Source organism: Dermacentor albipictus, chromosome 3, assembly GCF_038994185.2.
Source record: "Dermacentor albipictus isolate Rhodes 1998 colony chromosome 3, USDA_Dalb.pri_finalv2, whole genome shotgun sequence".
Taxonomy (NCBI): Eukaryota; Metazoa; Arthropoda; class Arachnida; order Ixodida; family Ixodidae; genus Dermacentor; species Dermacentor albipictus.
In genome coordinates this window covers 38,392,962-38,407,793 of record NC_091823.1, presented here as the reverse complement: position 1 = coordinate 38,407,793, position 14,832 = coordinate 38,392,962, and the positions used below count along the sequence as shown (strand labels likewise).

Genomic DNA, 14,832 nt, shown 5'->3' with positions numbered 1-14,832 from the left:
ACGTGGTTCATTGATTATAATTTTATAAGATAACAATCCGCACCATGTATGCAGCCACCGCGTGCCTATGACCCTATTCTCTATTATATTTAACTCCAAATTAATTATTACTTTTGGTAACTTTCTTCAAAGTGTACACTACTGCGCTCTTCTCAATCTGTTGTGCTTTTGCGATTCAATGTGCGCTAAAATTGCGCATCAAATGAACACCCGCAGTCGAAGATGTTTCGCAGCAGACGCGCACGCACCCCCTTCGCATCCGTTTTGTGTAACTTTTGCGCGCAACCGTGTAAATTGCGTAGTAAAACAAGCAATACCATGTACGATTGAGACGCAAATCTATTCTGTATTTACTGGTTGCTAATACGGAGATTACGAGGTTTACATGACAGTGAATGAAAACTTTTCTGGTGGGCGCTTTATTTAACTGCGCGTCTGCTACACTGCGGCGATGTGTCTTCTTGAGTCGGTAGATGTCTCTAAACGCGGCAGCGTGGCCTAGTGCATAAGGCTCCGTACATGCGAGTTCACGGAAATCTCCGTTTTGTTGGTGCTAAATCTAAACCTATAGTATTGTATATAACAGGAGTGCGGTAAACAATCATGGGAAAAGATAGGAAGACTAAGAAAGACAAACTGGACGAGTAAGTAGCGAGTGGACGCATGCGATGTTTCGGCACGTAGCACATTGCATCAAGCGTATGTCGCCGACAATAAGCCTAACGTTTTAACTAATAAAGTGTGCCCGCAGAGCCTTCGCTGTTGTTTGACCGTGAAAAGGCAATTTGGAGCTTCCAAGTACCAGTGTAGCTTATCACTTCGCGCGTGTAAGCGCTCTCAGATGACAAAGTGCATTGACAGGTTCACGGTCAATGACGGTGCTCCAGTGTGCCGGTGCTCTAGTGTAATGTTTCCTTCAAACGCCGGCAACGACAAGTTGTGCACGCTTTTATGCGCATTAGCGTGTTTTCGTTCCACTGTTAAAGGAATTGCTTTCTCGGATATTAAAACAATCTGCTGTTGCTCAATCAAGGGAAGCTATAATAAAGCTGCCCCATAAAGAGGTCGGGTCTTACTCGGTGCAGCGTGGCAGCTGGTAGGCGGTTCAGTAATTATCCAGCTGTTAATTTCCGGCGTAATTGTTTTTGCCGTTAATTGGGCGTAAAGTGGAAGCAGCAGATAAAAACTCCTCGTTATCGCGTTGACATCGACTAAAATGATGATACGCTGCAAACATTAAATGCAAAATATTGACAGTGAAATTATTTAAACATCGATTTACACACACGATGTTTTACTTGCAGTGACGACACATTGGTGCAAGACATGGATAGTCTCACCATTACTGACAAAGGAGGCGCTAAGAAAAAGGTGACAAATACTTTCCCGAGTGGTCCTCTCCTGTGCGTACCTCTGTTCGAGAAAAAAAAAAAAATTGTATTGGCCACCTTGTAGCGCAAAGCGTGCTGTTCATCTGTGTCTTTTATGCTCATATCGCACACCGAAAGGGAAAATAGTCCCTGCAGTGTCTGATGCTGAGCAAATATTTGTCACTGGGATGCCTGCTAAAACCTTTGGAAATGTAAACAAACCCATTTTCTTTTTTTTAATGTGCACATAGCTGAAGTCACATGTTTTTTTTTTTTTAAGCTGTGCAGCATTGTCACAAACATGTTAAAAACTGAATTTTTTCATAACAGGATATCATTTCTGTTATCGAAACAAGGCAGGTAAGCTTCTCAACACGTAAAGTCAAGGGCTAGGGAGCTGCTGATCATTTAGTTTTGTTGACACAATGTTGTAAACATCTGCGATTTTCTACATACAGCATACACATGGACGAGACACAAAGAAGAAATGGCACATGCACACGAACTCGTCCAAGCCATCACAATAGCAAGATCTGAATGGTGACAAAAACAGCTAATATGTACCGCCAAGCCTAAATTCATGATACACTAGCATTGTCCATGTTTGTTGTGAAAGCAAAATCTGTGAGTGAGGAATGTAATAGGCCTTCGTACCTTCTGGGTTATGTGGCATTTTGCCAAATGTTGTAGAGTTCTCTTTCTAGTTTCACTGGATTGACAGTGCCTTGTGTGCTTGATTTTAAAGGTGGACACCAGTGGTGATGGCCTCAATGACAACATGCCTGTCCGCAAAGGCAAGTCTAAGAAAGGTGCGAACAAGCTAGACGACAGCGACAGTGACGAGCCAGCCAAGCCTGCCAAAGGTCTGGCAAGCAAAAAGGCAAAGGGCAAGAAGGGCCGTGGCGACAACGACAGTGACGGAGACGATGATGATGCCAAACCGGCTGCTGCCATGACCAAGAAGGGTGCAAAAGGAAAGCGTTTTGATGACAGCGAGGAGGAGGAGAAGGTTGTGAAGCCAGCTGGAAAGGCAAAGAAAGGCAAGAAGAAAGTGGCAGAGGACAGCGATGATGAATTGGAACCCACAAAGCCTGTGCAAAAGGGGAAGAAGGGCAGAAAGAAAGGTGGAGACGAGAGCGACGAGGATGAGGAGATAGCTAAGCCAGCTAAGGGAAAGAAAGGGAAGAAGGGAGACAACAGTGAGGACGAGGACGAGCCTGCCAAAACAGCAAAAGGAAAGAAAGGAAGGAAGAAAGGAGGCGACGACAGCGATGACGACGATGAGGAGGAGTTCAAGCCGACCAAAGGCAAGAAAGGCAGGAAAAAGGGGGACGATAGTGACGAAAATGAAGATCCAAAGCCTGCTGCGAAGGCAAAGAAAGGAAAGAAAGCAGGAGACGAGAGTGATGATGAGGATGATGTCAAGCTGGCCAAGGGCAAGAAGGAGAAAAAGACGGCAGCAGGCGATGAAAGTGACGAGGAAGAAGAGGCTAGACAGCCGGTCGTCAAAGGGAAGAAGGGGAAAACAAAAGCAGGAGATGAAAGTGAGGATGAGGAGGAAGACAAGCCACTATTCTCAAAAAGAAAGCAAAAGAAGGGTAGAGGCCTGCTCAATGAGAGTGGTGATGAAGATGATGAGATGCCTACTGCTCCTGCCTTGTCGAAGAAGAAGAAAAACAAGAAACAGAAGGACTCCGACGATGAAGATGTGCCCAAGGCTCCCAAGAAAAAGATGGGTGGTTTTGCGCTCCTCGATGTTGATGATGACGACGATGTGGAGGCTGTGGACAGTGCGAAGGAAGATGTTGAAGAGCAAGAGGAGAAGGTGAGGATATGTGAAATATATTGGGGAATTAATTCCTTGCATTTTAACTAAATTTGCTATTCAGTTGGTATGATACATATCGACCATATGAAGTGAAGGAAGGCATTGGAGAGAACCCTTTTTATAAAGGGTTCTCTCCAATGTGTATAGTGGCTTAATTTGTGATAAAGGAAAATAAAAGGGGAAGGAAGGACACAGCATTGCAGCTGTCATGCTGAGGTCCCGGGTTTGGCTCCCTGTAGAGGAAAGTTCCTTTTCTTTAATTAAAAAAGCTAATTTGATTACACATCTAAGTGTAACATGCACCATATTTACACTATATTACACTAGTTAATACCTAAATAATAATTTTGAGAACGTCTTCTTTTTTTGCCCCCTCGACTATGGCTGCCCTTAAAACTCTCAAGCTCGCGTTATAATCGTAATGCCAATTTTTTTTTTTTAAGGGTGTAAACTTCCCCTCGCATTATTTTCGTAGTCGCATTATACTCGTGTAAATACAGTATATTCATAGTTAGAGTTTATAAAAATAATCTCCCCATCGCTTTCCTGTTCATTGCATCATCTGTTGGCTTCTTATGATTGACTAAAAATTATGTAACATGTAAAAGGGTATAAGACGATTTGTAGCATTACAAGTGCAACCTTGCTGTCACAGTACCTTGTATTGGAGAGGTGGGAAAATAAATCTGCTTTTTGGCACGCATATGGACTTCGGGTTTTATAAGAGGCGAACGAGGGACGCATGTATTGAATAGAGATATGTTGTGGCCAATGCTTTAATGTTGGCATTCAAAGAGTACCACTGACATCTTGTCAATTGCTAGCACTGGTGCACACCCCATTGTTTACACTGTTCTCCTATTTTTCACTATTGCCAGGTTGTGAAAGAGGAAAAGAAAGAGAAAAAAAAGAAGGAGAAGAAGAAAAAGAAGAACCAGGATGACGACGAGCTTGAGAAGATGCTGGAAGAGCTCACATTGGAAATTGAAGGCAAGAAACCGCCGCCCACGAAAGAGTCTCTCGCTGCTGCTGCTGCTGCTGGTCAGGAAGGCGAAGAGGTGAGCTTGCTCTGTGTCGTCTGGTTATGATCACGTCAATGATTACGGGTCCATTATTTTGAGAACCAACATTATCAAATTAACATACACTAATGTGTCTCCCAATTCTCACGCTTGCTAAGTGTCATCCTTTAAAGTGTAATAGACTTTCTATGTGCTCGAAGATACACGTTGCAGTACTCCTTTAATGCCATTATATTGGCTGCCACAAGTGCATCTTTTAATGACAATTAATATTGTGAGGATGATAGCTGCAGTCCTAATCATAATACCATGGAAATAATTATTTAATGGACAGAGTTTTTTAATATAACTGTAGTTTATAAATGTGTTAAAGTGTGAGCATAGCTGCTAACATTGAAAGTGACAGTATTCATCCAATGGTTGAATGATTTGTGAGAATGCATTTTGCCAGAAGCAGCTTTAATGTTTATGTGGCACAACAAGTATGTCGAAGCGTCAATGTGAATTTCATTAAGTCTTTAAGTAGTTAATATTGTTTTCTGTACCTGTATAGCACATGTAATAAATCAAGTCAATGAGGACGCTGCATGGTTGCCTGTAGCCATCTTTTCTTCTGCATTTGCTTGAATCTAAGCAATTCTTTTTTCCTGAACCCTCTCACCCAATCAGTGACCCAAGTGGGTGAGAGTGCTTAGATGTTAAGTTAATGAATCAATGCTATCAAGTTCTAACAAGAAATGTATTCTTTTTTAAGAGTAAACTCAACATTGAACTGTTTGAACTAATTTCGAACGTGGGGAAAAGTGTGCCGGCCTAAGTAAAATATTTTTTGCTGTCATCATACTGACCAATAGTCATCTTTCTCTTGCACTGTTACTTGATACAGAATTTGTGCTGCGGCACGGGCTGCTGATCTTAGCACTCTGTGAAATATTGTCATTCAGTTCTATCGAGCCTGACAACCCGCATTAAAAAACAAAGGGGGCACTTACATTTGTGTACTACCAAATCAGTTCTGCAGAAGTCCTGAAGGTCGAAGTTCCATGAAAGGGAGAACGTCTCATCTACTTGTAAGCACCACAAAACTACAGAGGAGGCCTATGCAGGCCTCTTCGGAAGATAGCTTTGCACTTGAAAAACTCGTACTGGTTTATGGATCAAATGCAGAACCAATGCCTCTCCGAGGTGGTTTCTTTACCACCAATGCTAACCAGGAGGCCAGGAGGTGGCAGCATGAGGCCAAATTAATTGACTCAAAGCACAGGAACATTGATCGATTGAGCAAATAACTTGCACGGAAATCTGCTAGGTAGAACAAGTTTCATGAAAGGAAAAAAAAAAAATATTGCCATCCAGCAATAAATAACACGAAGCTACCGAGGAAACCCATATGAGCTGGCAACTCACTTTATTTTCCATTAGTTAGATATTTAGTGAAATTTTGCCATTTCAGTGCCCTGTTACCCACCATGCTGACCAGTGTGTTGTTTGCAGGGTGAAGCCATGGAGCCCATGACTGGCAAGAAGAAGAAGAAGAAGGACAAGAAGGCTGCTGCCCAAGATGAGCCTTTGGAGGGGGCAGAGGAAGCCAAGGAGGTCAAGGATGAGGCAGCTGCGCCTGCTGCAGAGTCAAAAAAGGCCAAAAAGGTGCATATGCTGTCTGCAAGTCACAGTTCCCAGCTGCGTTAACATGAATATGACAGTAGCGTGTCGCATTGTTTATTGAATCGCAGTAATTACCATGCAACATGTAGCACATTCCCCTTCATCTGAAACAAGCTGGAACCTGTTTCTGGCGATTTGCGTTGCCCTGCTGAGTTGAGAGGAGCACACGAAGACAGCCGTTTCTCTTCCTCAATGCGATACGCCAGCATTTTACATGCACTGCACGAGACAAATTATCCTTCTCGTATTATGCTCCCCGGTAGAATCAATGTGATACACTGTCCTAGTGCATTACTGCCGTTTGCATGAATGTGATGTGCTAAAAATGCGATGCGGTATGCCTCTTGTCGCAATCATATAAATGCCACTCATTGTCAGTCTGCCAGTGAAAGAGTACAGTGAAACCTTGTTAAACTCTAGTTGGCTGGAGCTCAGAAAAAAGTATGTACTAAATAGTAGTATTGCTTAACCAAAATAGCATGAAACCGTCCACTTACCTGTCAAAAACGAAACTCGGAGAGAGTGTGATCAAAGAAAAAAAAATATGCAGTATTTATTCACTTCGCACGACAAAAGTCTGTTATTTTCGTTTGATGCCAGAGCGGCCTAGCAGCGACGACAGTGACCTGAAACTTACTGAAGCTGTGAGCCAGCTTTTCAGCCAGCCCCCTCTTCTCTGTAAACACCCGCATGGCAGATGCCTCGTTGGCGTTGCATATTCTCCGTGCGCGGGCACGGTAGCGCTGCAGAAGCCACGCGGCACCTTTTTCTTTGCAGGGTGCTGTTCTCGTTGCAACGATTGCATTAATGAGGCTGACGGAACGTGCAGCTTCTGCCATCGTTGGGCCTGACTCGCCCATGCAGTCGCTTTCCGTGCTGTCCTCATCACTGCCGTTAAGCGACCTTTCGGCAACAACAGAGGCAGCGATAGTGAAAAGCGAACCTCGTAGCCGACATCTCTTCGTGGTCACAGTAGCGCTGTCCAGCAACTTCTTCGCATTCCAAATGCCACACACCGTAGTCAACGATAGACCCTTGTCGCGTGTCAGTGCCGACTTCTCTATGCCACATTTGATAGGATGAATGATGTCCTATTTTTCTTCTATGCTGAGCACTCTGTGTTTCTTATCCGAGCTTTGCAATGACGCGAGTCCTAGCTTGCACGGCACCACAACTCTCTGACATGGCGCTGAAATGATATTGATGTTGATGTGGCTTCATGCGCAAACGCACAGGGTGCTTGGAGGCCCTTATTAGGATCTCTTGAGTCTTGTTGTACTGCCAGGCCTCCCCATGGGGACGCCGCACCGCCGCAATTGCACTATGAAAAGTGGAAACACTACGTGTTAAATGATATGTACGCAATAAGCTGGTATGGTTTATGCGGATACAAAGCACGTTATGTTCAATGGCTGTGAGTCAGGGATTTGACTTTGCTACTGTTAAAACTAAACGCTGTTTAAGCGAGTCCAGTTTAACGAGGTTTTACTGTACCATGCCAGCTGTATCGAGCATTTTGAAGGAAGCTTGTCTGGTAGCATCTGAAGCAAAAGTACAGTCCCGGCAGTGTACAGCTACCCAACTGTTTGCTTTTTTTCTCTTTGAACTTTCAGAAAAAGAAAGATGCAGCTAAGAAGGAGGCTGAAGCCACCCCTACTGTTCCCAGCAAGGAGGCAACGCCAGTTCCCACAGCTGGGGAGGACCCTGCTCCTGCAGAAGGGGCCGAAGGTCAGTGGCACTGTTTGCCCGTTTTTCAGCGATAGCTGTTATCTGCTCACTCGCTTAGTTGTTTCGATGTCTGCCAGGCTTGCCAGTGTCTGCCGGTAATCATTGCAGGAACCCCAAAGTGTTTGCAAGCCGTTCATGAAGAAATAATGGGGGAGGGGGGCACTGTTTCACATTACTATAGATGAAATTGCGACATTGTGTGCCTTGTATATTCCCAGTGGTTCCTTTGTACATAAAAGGCGTCATATGGGAATTTTGGGTTGTTTTTTCCTAACTCTGACCTTTGGCACATCGTGAAAACAGGCGCTGAAGAAGAAGCAGGGGATGGTAAGAAGAAAAAGAAGAAAAAGGATGAAGATGACAAGAAGAAACAAAAGAAGCCTGGCTCGAAGCAGGTCAGTGGATGAAAAGTTATTAGTGCATTGATACATCCGCCACCTCGTGGCAAAGAAGAAAATTAGCATGCATTCTACATCTGGATAATCACATACCTTTCTTTGAAGTAAAATAAAAATTACTGTTTCTGAGTGCAAAAAGAGTACAGAGAGAGAATGAAGGAAAGAAAAGAGAAAGCTGGTGATAATAATTATACTTTTCAGTAATACTCCGCTGTATGCTTTATTATTGTGAATGTTATTGCTCTCGCCGGTGACCTACTGTGCAAGGTGGGCACAGGTCCTTTGAACCCTTGAAATGTCGAAAGTATGTTTTCAAGGCCCTAGAAAGGCCCCTTGAATTTCTTGAGTAATACAGTCCAAGATCAATTTTGTGACCAGCTTTTATGGCCGATCATTGTGGCCCCAGCAAACTTGCCATTTTAGGAATAACAGTGAAGTAAAAAAAAATAAAAGAGAGAGAGAGTCGTACTCATCTGTGTGCCACACACCTTCGCCATACTTGCCTTTGATCCATGCACCCTGCACGGCATGACCTTGTCACAGTCACACCCTTTTGCGCTCTCTCCTGTCTCCCTTTCACCTCTTCTCCGTTGGCACTGTCGAACTTGTGTTTCGGAAGAGTGAAGGCAGACGGGAGAAAGGTGCGCGAGGCTGGTGATGCAGTGAAATTCTGCCGCATCAGGTGCGCAGCACAAACGTGGCTGCAGCGGCTCGCCCTTTTACAAAACCTTTGCAAACATTGTAACAAATTCACATGAGATATAAATGAATATATCAAAGTTGTCCACTTTGGATGTTCTGGCGGATGCAATTTACAGAACTGCGATATCTGTTCTTGGTGCAGTGCTACGGATTTGTAAAGTTGCCAATGGTTGGCAACTTTTGTAAAAATATGAAAGTCATAACTCAAAATTCCTCTTCCTACAGTCATTAGAATTTAACTTATCACAAATGTCACAAATTTCATTAAAATCGCCTCGGGGGTTATCTCAGAAAAGCATATCTGCGTCTTGCATGTAGTATTTGAATAGGCACTGTCGAAGTTGGGGCCAAGCTGGAGCTTCTTCTTGATCTGCTGTGCCTGCAAAGTCCCTGTGCTCTGCCGGCAATGCTATCAGCTGCGGAATGCAAAAGCTTAGCAGGTTTCTATTTGTACCGTTGATGTAAAAATATCAACACGATATGAAAGCGTGTGCGAGGCCTTTGGCACATCTTTGGTCGCGGACTCTCAAATTAAAAAAAAAGAAAAAAAAGAAAGGGAATTTTTCCTCCGGAAATTTGTTTGTGTTTCCAGTTGCACGATAATGTGAAAAGTTCTAGGACCCTTTCTGTGCAAGAAAAATATGTGAGTGACTGTACTTCTTTGCATAAAAGGTTCAATTTCAATATGACCTAGTTAAGTGCTGCATTTACTAAATTTGTTATGTCTAGCTTTAGCTGTAGTGTTTTGGAAAATTGTTATTGTAAAAAATTGAGCATAGGATGCTGCTCTGCATCCTTGAAAAAGCTTTGACAGGGCCTTGAAAGTCCTTAAATGTCCTTGAATTGCTGTCTCTGAGACCTGTACAAACCTTGCAGTGGCATTTATGCACTAGACTGATTATGGTGGTTTCCACAGCCAAAACACTTGCAACAGTTCTAGACGTGCCTTCGTTGCGAAACACCAACGATTAAGGCTCTCCTGCCTTGTTTCACGTGTGAGAGTTTGTGAACTTCAAATTAATGGTAGTCCATAGAAATCCACTTACGTACTACGGGTGCCAGTGATCAAATGCTATGTGGTAGTCGGTGTTATTACACCCCTTGCTTGAGTATATTTGCCAAAGTGAAAAGCTTTTATTTAATAATAATTGTAATAATAATAGTCATCAGCCTATCTTATGTCCACTGCGGGATGAAGGCCTCTCACATAGATCTCTGTTCACCCTTATAATACGTCAGCAGATTCCATCCTCTGCTGTCCACAGCTGCATTACCTTGGAAATGCTGGTGTTACTCTAATAGAACACTGCTTCTTTGCATAACTTGCCCATTTCATTGCATTATGTTTATTTATTAAGGCAAAAGCCTTATATGCTCCGTGAAGTGAAAAATTTGGCATCCGGCGTTAACATACGATGGCAAGAAAACCCACGTGACCAAGTGGTGAAGTCACGTTCCCGGCGCTGAACCTGCTGCAGCTCACACTGCGAAATCCCACGATGAACAGCCACGGCGTCAGACGGATGCTGTGGCCCACACCTAAATAAAACGACCTTGCCCACTCCCAAAATTATTTCAAGGTGGACTTCAGTGGATTAAGGTGGATTATGGTTGGTACAAATTAGAGTAAGGTGGATTAAGGTAGAGCTTTAATTTAAGGTGGTCACTTAAAGAATTCATTATGCTTTCACATTCAAATTACATAAGGATACTTAAGTAACTCTCAATTTTGCTTACTCCTGTGCAGATTGCTGCTATCCAAGAGCACCTGAGGAAGCTGAAGGAGGAAGAGGAGAAGAGGAAGCAGGAGGAAGAGGAGAAAATCAAAGCCGAGGAGGAAGCTGAAAGGTTGCGAGAGGAGAAGGTGAGATATTAGTTGCTCATCAAAGGTGAGCAACACAGAAACTGTTGAACTAATGTATACTGATAATGGATGTGCTTATTCTTGTGCTTTTTGGTTGCATCAGAAATTCAAGAAGTTGAAGTCTCAAGCCAAGGCTAGAAGTATAAGTGTATTTTGCCTCGTGGTGCTGTTTCACGCCAATGCAGATTGGCATTGGTGTTAAACAACCTCTGTAGCAGATAATGCAATTCCGTTGCATCAGGTAGATTAATTCGAGGCTGACATTACTTGCGTGGGAAATAACAGGGTGATATTAGCTAATTAGCTTTGTAGTTATTCACCTAAGAGCATGCCTCAATGTATAACCATGAGGAAATCATGTCAATGTTGCACAAATCCTGTGCTGAGCGCCAATTTTTAGAAATATGTCATCAAATTGTCTGGTGAAATGCAGAGATGAGCAATTATCAGCGGTGTGAAAAAATAAAAGTGCAGTGCATTCCCTTACGATTGTTATATTTCCTTTTGAAATGGGGCTATGCAACTGATGTCATTCTGTGGTCTCTGGCACATGCAGCTGAAGCAGGAGCAGGAGCGCAAGGAGCGCAAAAAGCAGAAAGAGAAGGAGCGGCGGGAGCGCGCCAAGGCCGAGGGACGGCTGCTCACCAAGGCACAGAAGATGGCGCGGGCCCGCATGGAGGCCACACTCAAGACACTCAAGGAGCAAGGCATAGAGGTGCCGCAGATAGGAGAGAAAAAGGAGAAGACCTCGCGCACCATGGACCGCCGCAACAGGAACCAACGCAAGAAGCCCGAGGAAGAGGAGAAGAAAGGTGGGTGTTACACGCGAGGTAATGATGCAAGGACACAATACCCTGTACACTTAAACCTCATTATAACGAAGATGAAGGGCAAGCTGAAATGACATCGTAATATTTATTACTTCATTATATCAATTATTGCCCTTTACTGTGGTACAGTCCAACTCGTTTATAACGAACTCAATAGTTCTGCAGAAAGTTGTTGTTATATCGGGAGTTCATTCTACAGTTAAACCTGGATGTAACGAACCTATATGTAACGAATTCCTGGATTTAACGAAGTTTTTGAATTCCCCAACGCTGCCCCCATTGAAGCCCATGTATTTTCGACCTTGATGTAACGAACGCGTTGCGGCGGTTAGCCTTGATGTAACGAACTCCCAAAGCTGACCAGTCATTACTTTTTGCACTTTTAAGGAAAATTCGGCCGAAGAAATGCTCTAGATTATTGAATATAAATATTGTAAGGAGCCAGCAGCTACGCGAACACCAGGGATTGCCGCGACCGAGCAAAGTTAGCGATGATGATGATGATGGCGGCAACTAGCGCCGCTCCGTGCCTAACGTAGCAGTCTTTTCAGGCTTTGCTTGTCTAGCGTGACGCTAGGTGGCATTGGTATCGGCAGCTGATTTCTCTTTCAGATTTATTTTGTTTCGTATAGATTTGAGGACAAGCATTCTTATTTAGTGATTTTTATTTGTTTCAACGGCTTAGACGCACTTATGTGTAAGAATTCACTTGAAAAGCAACGCTGATAGCCGGTTCTTTCATTGCCAGGGCGCGGGAAGGGAGAGGGACGATGACGAACGACACTCCATGACGAACGACATGCGTCACTTTTTTTTCTTTCTCTATGGATGCGTTGCATTCGCCATTTTGAGTGTTGTCCTGCGTTCTGCACGTGTGCGTGTGTCAACTGTGCCCTGGTACTGGTTTGTCCGACTTGTTTTGGAGGTGCTAGGCCTGCCTGTCGGCGTGTAGTCGTGCGTCTCCGCTTCTAACTACGTCGTCGGTTGGTCGTGATGAGTTCTGCTGCCAGAAAACGAAAAGTTCTGTCTTTTGAAGACAAACTCGCAATTTTAAATGCTGTCTCCGCGGGCGAGAAGAAGAAGGACGTTGCCGCCCGTTTCAGCATTCCAGCGAGCACATTATCAACGATTTTGAGTGCGGAACACAGCATCAGAAACGCAGTGGAGTCGGGAACAAGCTCGAAGAAAAAAAGACTGAAGCTGTCCACATACACTGATGTGGACAAGGCATTGTTCACATGGTTTTTGGACACGAGAGCCAGAAATGTACCCATAAGTGGTGCGATCTTGCAACAGAAGGCAAAGGATTTTGCGTGTATCTTGGGCCATGATGATTTCAAGGCAAGCAACGGGTGGCTGCAGGGATTTAAGAGCCGGCATGGTGTCGTCGGAAGAGTAATCAGCGGCGAATCTGCCTCCGCAGACAGCGATGCTGCTGCTTCGTGGGTGGCTGACGAGCTGCCTGGAATCCTGAGTCGCTTCGAGGCGGCTGATGTCTACAATGCCGACGAGACGGCTCTATTTTATCAGATGCTTCCGGGCCGCACGCTAGCGTTAAAAGGCGATGACTGCCGCGGTGGAAAGCAGAGCAAGCTCCGCATAACGATTCTGCTGTGTGCCAACCTCGACGGCACAGACAAGCGAGTCCCGCTAGTTGTCGGCAAAAGTGCCCGTCCCAGGTGTTTTAAGGGGACGAATCGTATGCCCGTGAAGTATGTGGCGAATTCCAAAGCTTGGATGACTCGGCCAATATTTTCTGAGTGGTTGAAGGAATTTAACCAGGACGTCAAGCGGCAAGGCCGTCAAGTTTGCCTACTGCTGGACAATTGCTCGGCGCACCACGTCGAGGGCCTGCAGCTGTCGAACATCGAACTGCATTACTTCCCGGCCAACTGCACGTCTCTAATACAGCCCCTGGACAAAGGGGTCATTAACAGTTTTAAATGCTGTTACCGGCGCCGACTAATCCAGAGGATACTTCTCAACATCCGTCTGGAACGGGAGGTGAAGATCGACATTTATCAAGCAGTCGAGATGCTTGCTGCCTCCTGGCAAGAGGTCAGGGCAGAAGTTATAGTGAATTGCTTTTTAAAGGCCGGAATAGCCAAAAACGCACGGGCTGGTGCCGACGAGGAAGAGGAGGAAGACCTTTCTACTCCGTCCGATGTGGCCGAAGCCTGGAACGAGCTATGCACTAACGGTGGTGTACCCGACGACGTTGAACTGACTGACTTTTTGTTTGCCGACAACGCCGCCGTGGCTACAGAAGAAATGTCTGATGCAGCAGTAGCTGAAAGCGTGCAAAATCCCGATGGCGGTGATGATGGTGCCTGTGAGGCAGATCCGTGTGACGTGCCTTCTGCAAAGGAGGTGATGAACGCAATGGACGTTATGCGCCGTTTCGTCGGCTCGCTCGACGATGAAGGAGCTCTACACGATTTAGCTTCTTTGGAGCGGCGTGTTGTGCCGTCACTTGTGCCGAAGAAGCAAGCGCAAATTACGCAGCTTTTTGGTGTAAAATAAATGCTTGAAGGGTGAGTTCACCTTCGCGGATATATTGAGCTATTTGGTTTCGTTTCTGCATCATTCGTACGAGCCTTCACGTGAAACCTGCATGTAACGAAAACCTGCATGTAACGAAAAATTGCGAGCTTTTGTCAACTTCGTTATATCCAGGTTTAACTGTATATGAATTCTTTCTTAAAAACACTCAAAAATTAACCACACTGTAGCTGGCATCAGCAGTTACCATTCGGCAGCACTTTGGGCCGAAAACCATATTTTCAGTGTAATTTTTGTTCCCAGTGTCTTCTCGCACCTAGGTGCAAACTTTCGTTAGAAATGTCCATCTAAAAAACAAAATGTGGCATTGGGTAGTTCTTTCAAAATAGCACCCGGTTCCCGTCACCTGTCATTTCGAAACTGCAAATGCAGCCACCATCTTTTATGCAAGAGCTTGATATATTTTACTACCAGCGGGACATGACTGTATTCTGCACATGGGAGCGAAGCATTCAAGCTGGCCGGAAGCGTAAACTTCGTAAACTACTGCCGCATGCTGCCATTCTGTGAATGTCTTGGACATCATGGTCTCGGCATTACAACTGCGCGTCAGCCGCGTAAGAGCCATAAAATCGCGTTACCTGTGTTGCTTCGGGGTGAAAACATGTGAGATGTTTGAAAGGTAAAACATCACTGCAGTCACCGACCAATAAATCGGACACCGATAATCCGGACATGCTCGATAATTCGAACAGCTTCGTGGCACCGCCAATGGCCCCATAAACTCGAGGGGGGAAGCGGGGATCAGAGCTAACTTTTTTGTTCTTTGACCTAGAGCAACAATATGTGGCAGCCACACTCGAAAGTGTCTTAAATAAATAAATATCCAGTTTCATTACGATACCTTGACTAGTTTTCAAGTT

The 14,832-nt window shown here is 44.6% G+C and overlaps 1 protein-coding gene across 1 annotated transcript in view; it reads left to right on the top strand.

The window, feature by feature from the left end:
* The first annotated feature begins 291 nt into the window (after positions 1–291).
* eIF5B (eukaryotic translation initiation factor 5B) overlaps positions 292–14,832 on the top strand; it is a 51,645-nt gene continuing 37,104 nt past the window's right edge. The window contains exons 1-9 of the mRNA XM_065446955.1: positions 292–644; positions 1,305–1,371; positions 2,116–3,195; positions 4,077–4,256; positions 5,715–5,867; positions 7,499–7,613; positions 7,917–8,008; positions 10,461–10,577; positions 11,134–11,389. Coding sequence (XP_065303027.1) covers positions 604–644; positions 1,305–1,371; positions 2,116–3,195; positions 4,077–4,256; positions 5,715–5,867; positions 7,499–7,613; positions 7,917–8,008; positions 10,461–10,577; positions 11,134–11,389 — 2,101 coding nt within the window. The 5' untranslated portion in view covers positions 292–603. The remainder of the gene's footprint in view (positions 645–1,304; positions 1,372–2,115; positions 3,196–4,076; positions 4,257–5,714; positions 5,868–7,498; positions 7,614–7,916; positions 8,009–10,460; positions 10,578–11,133; positions 11,390–14,832) is intronic.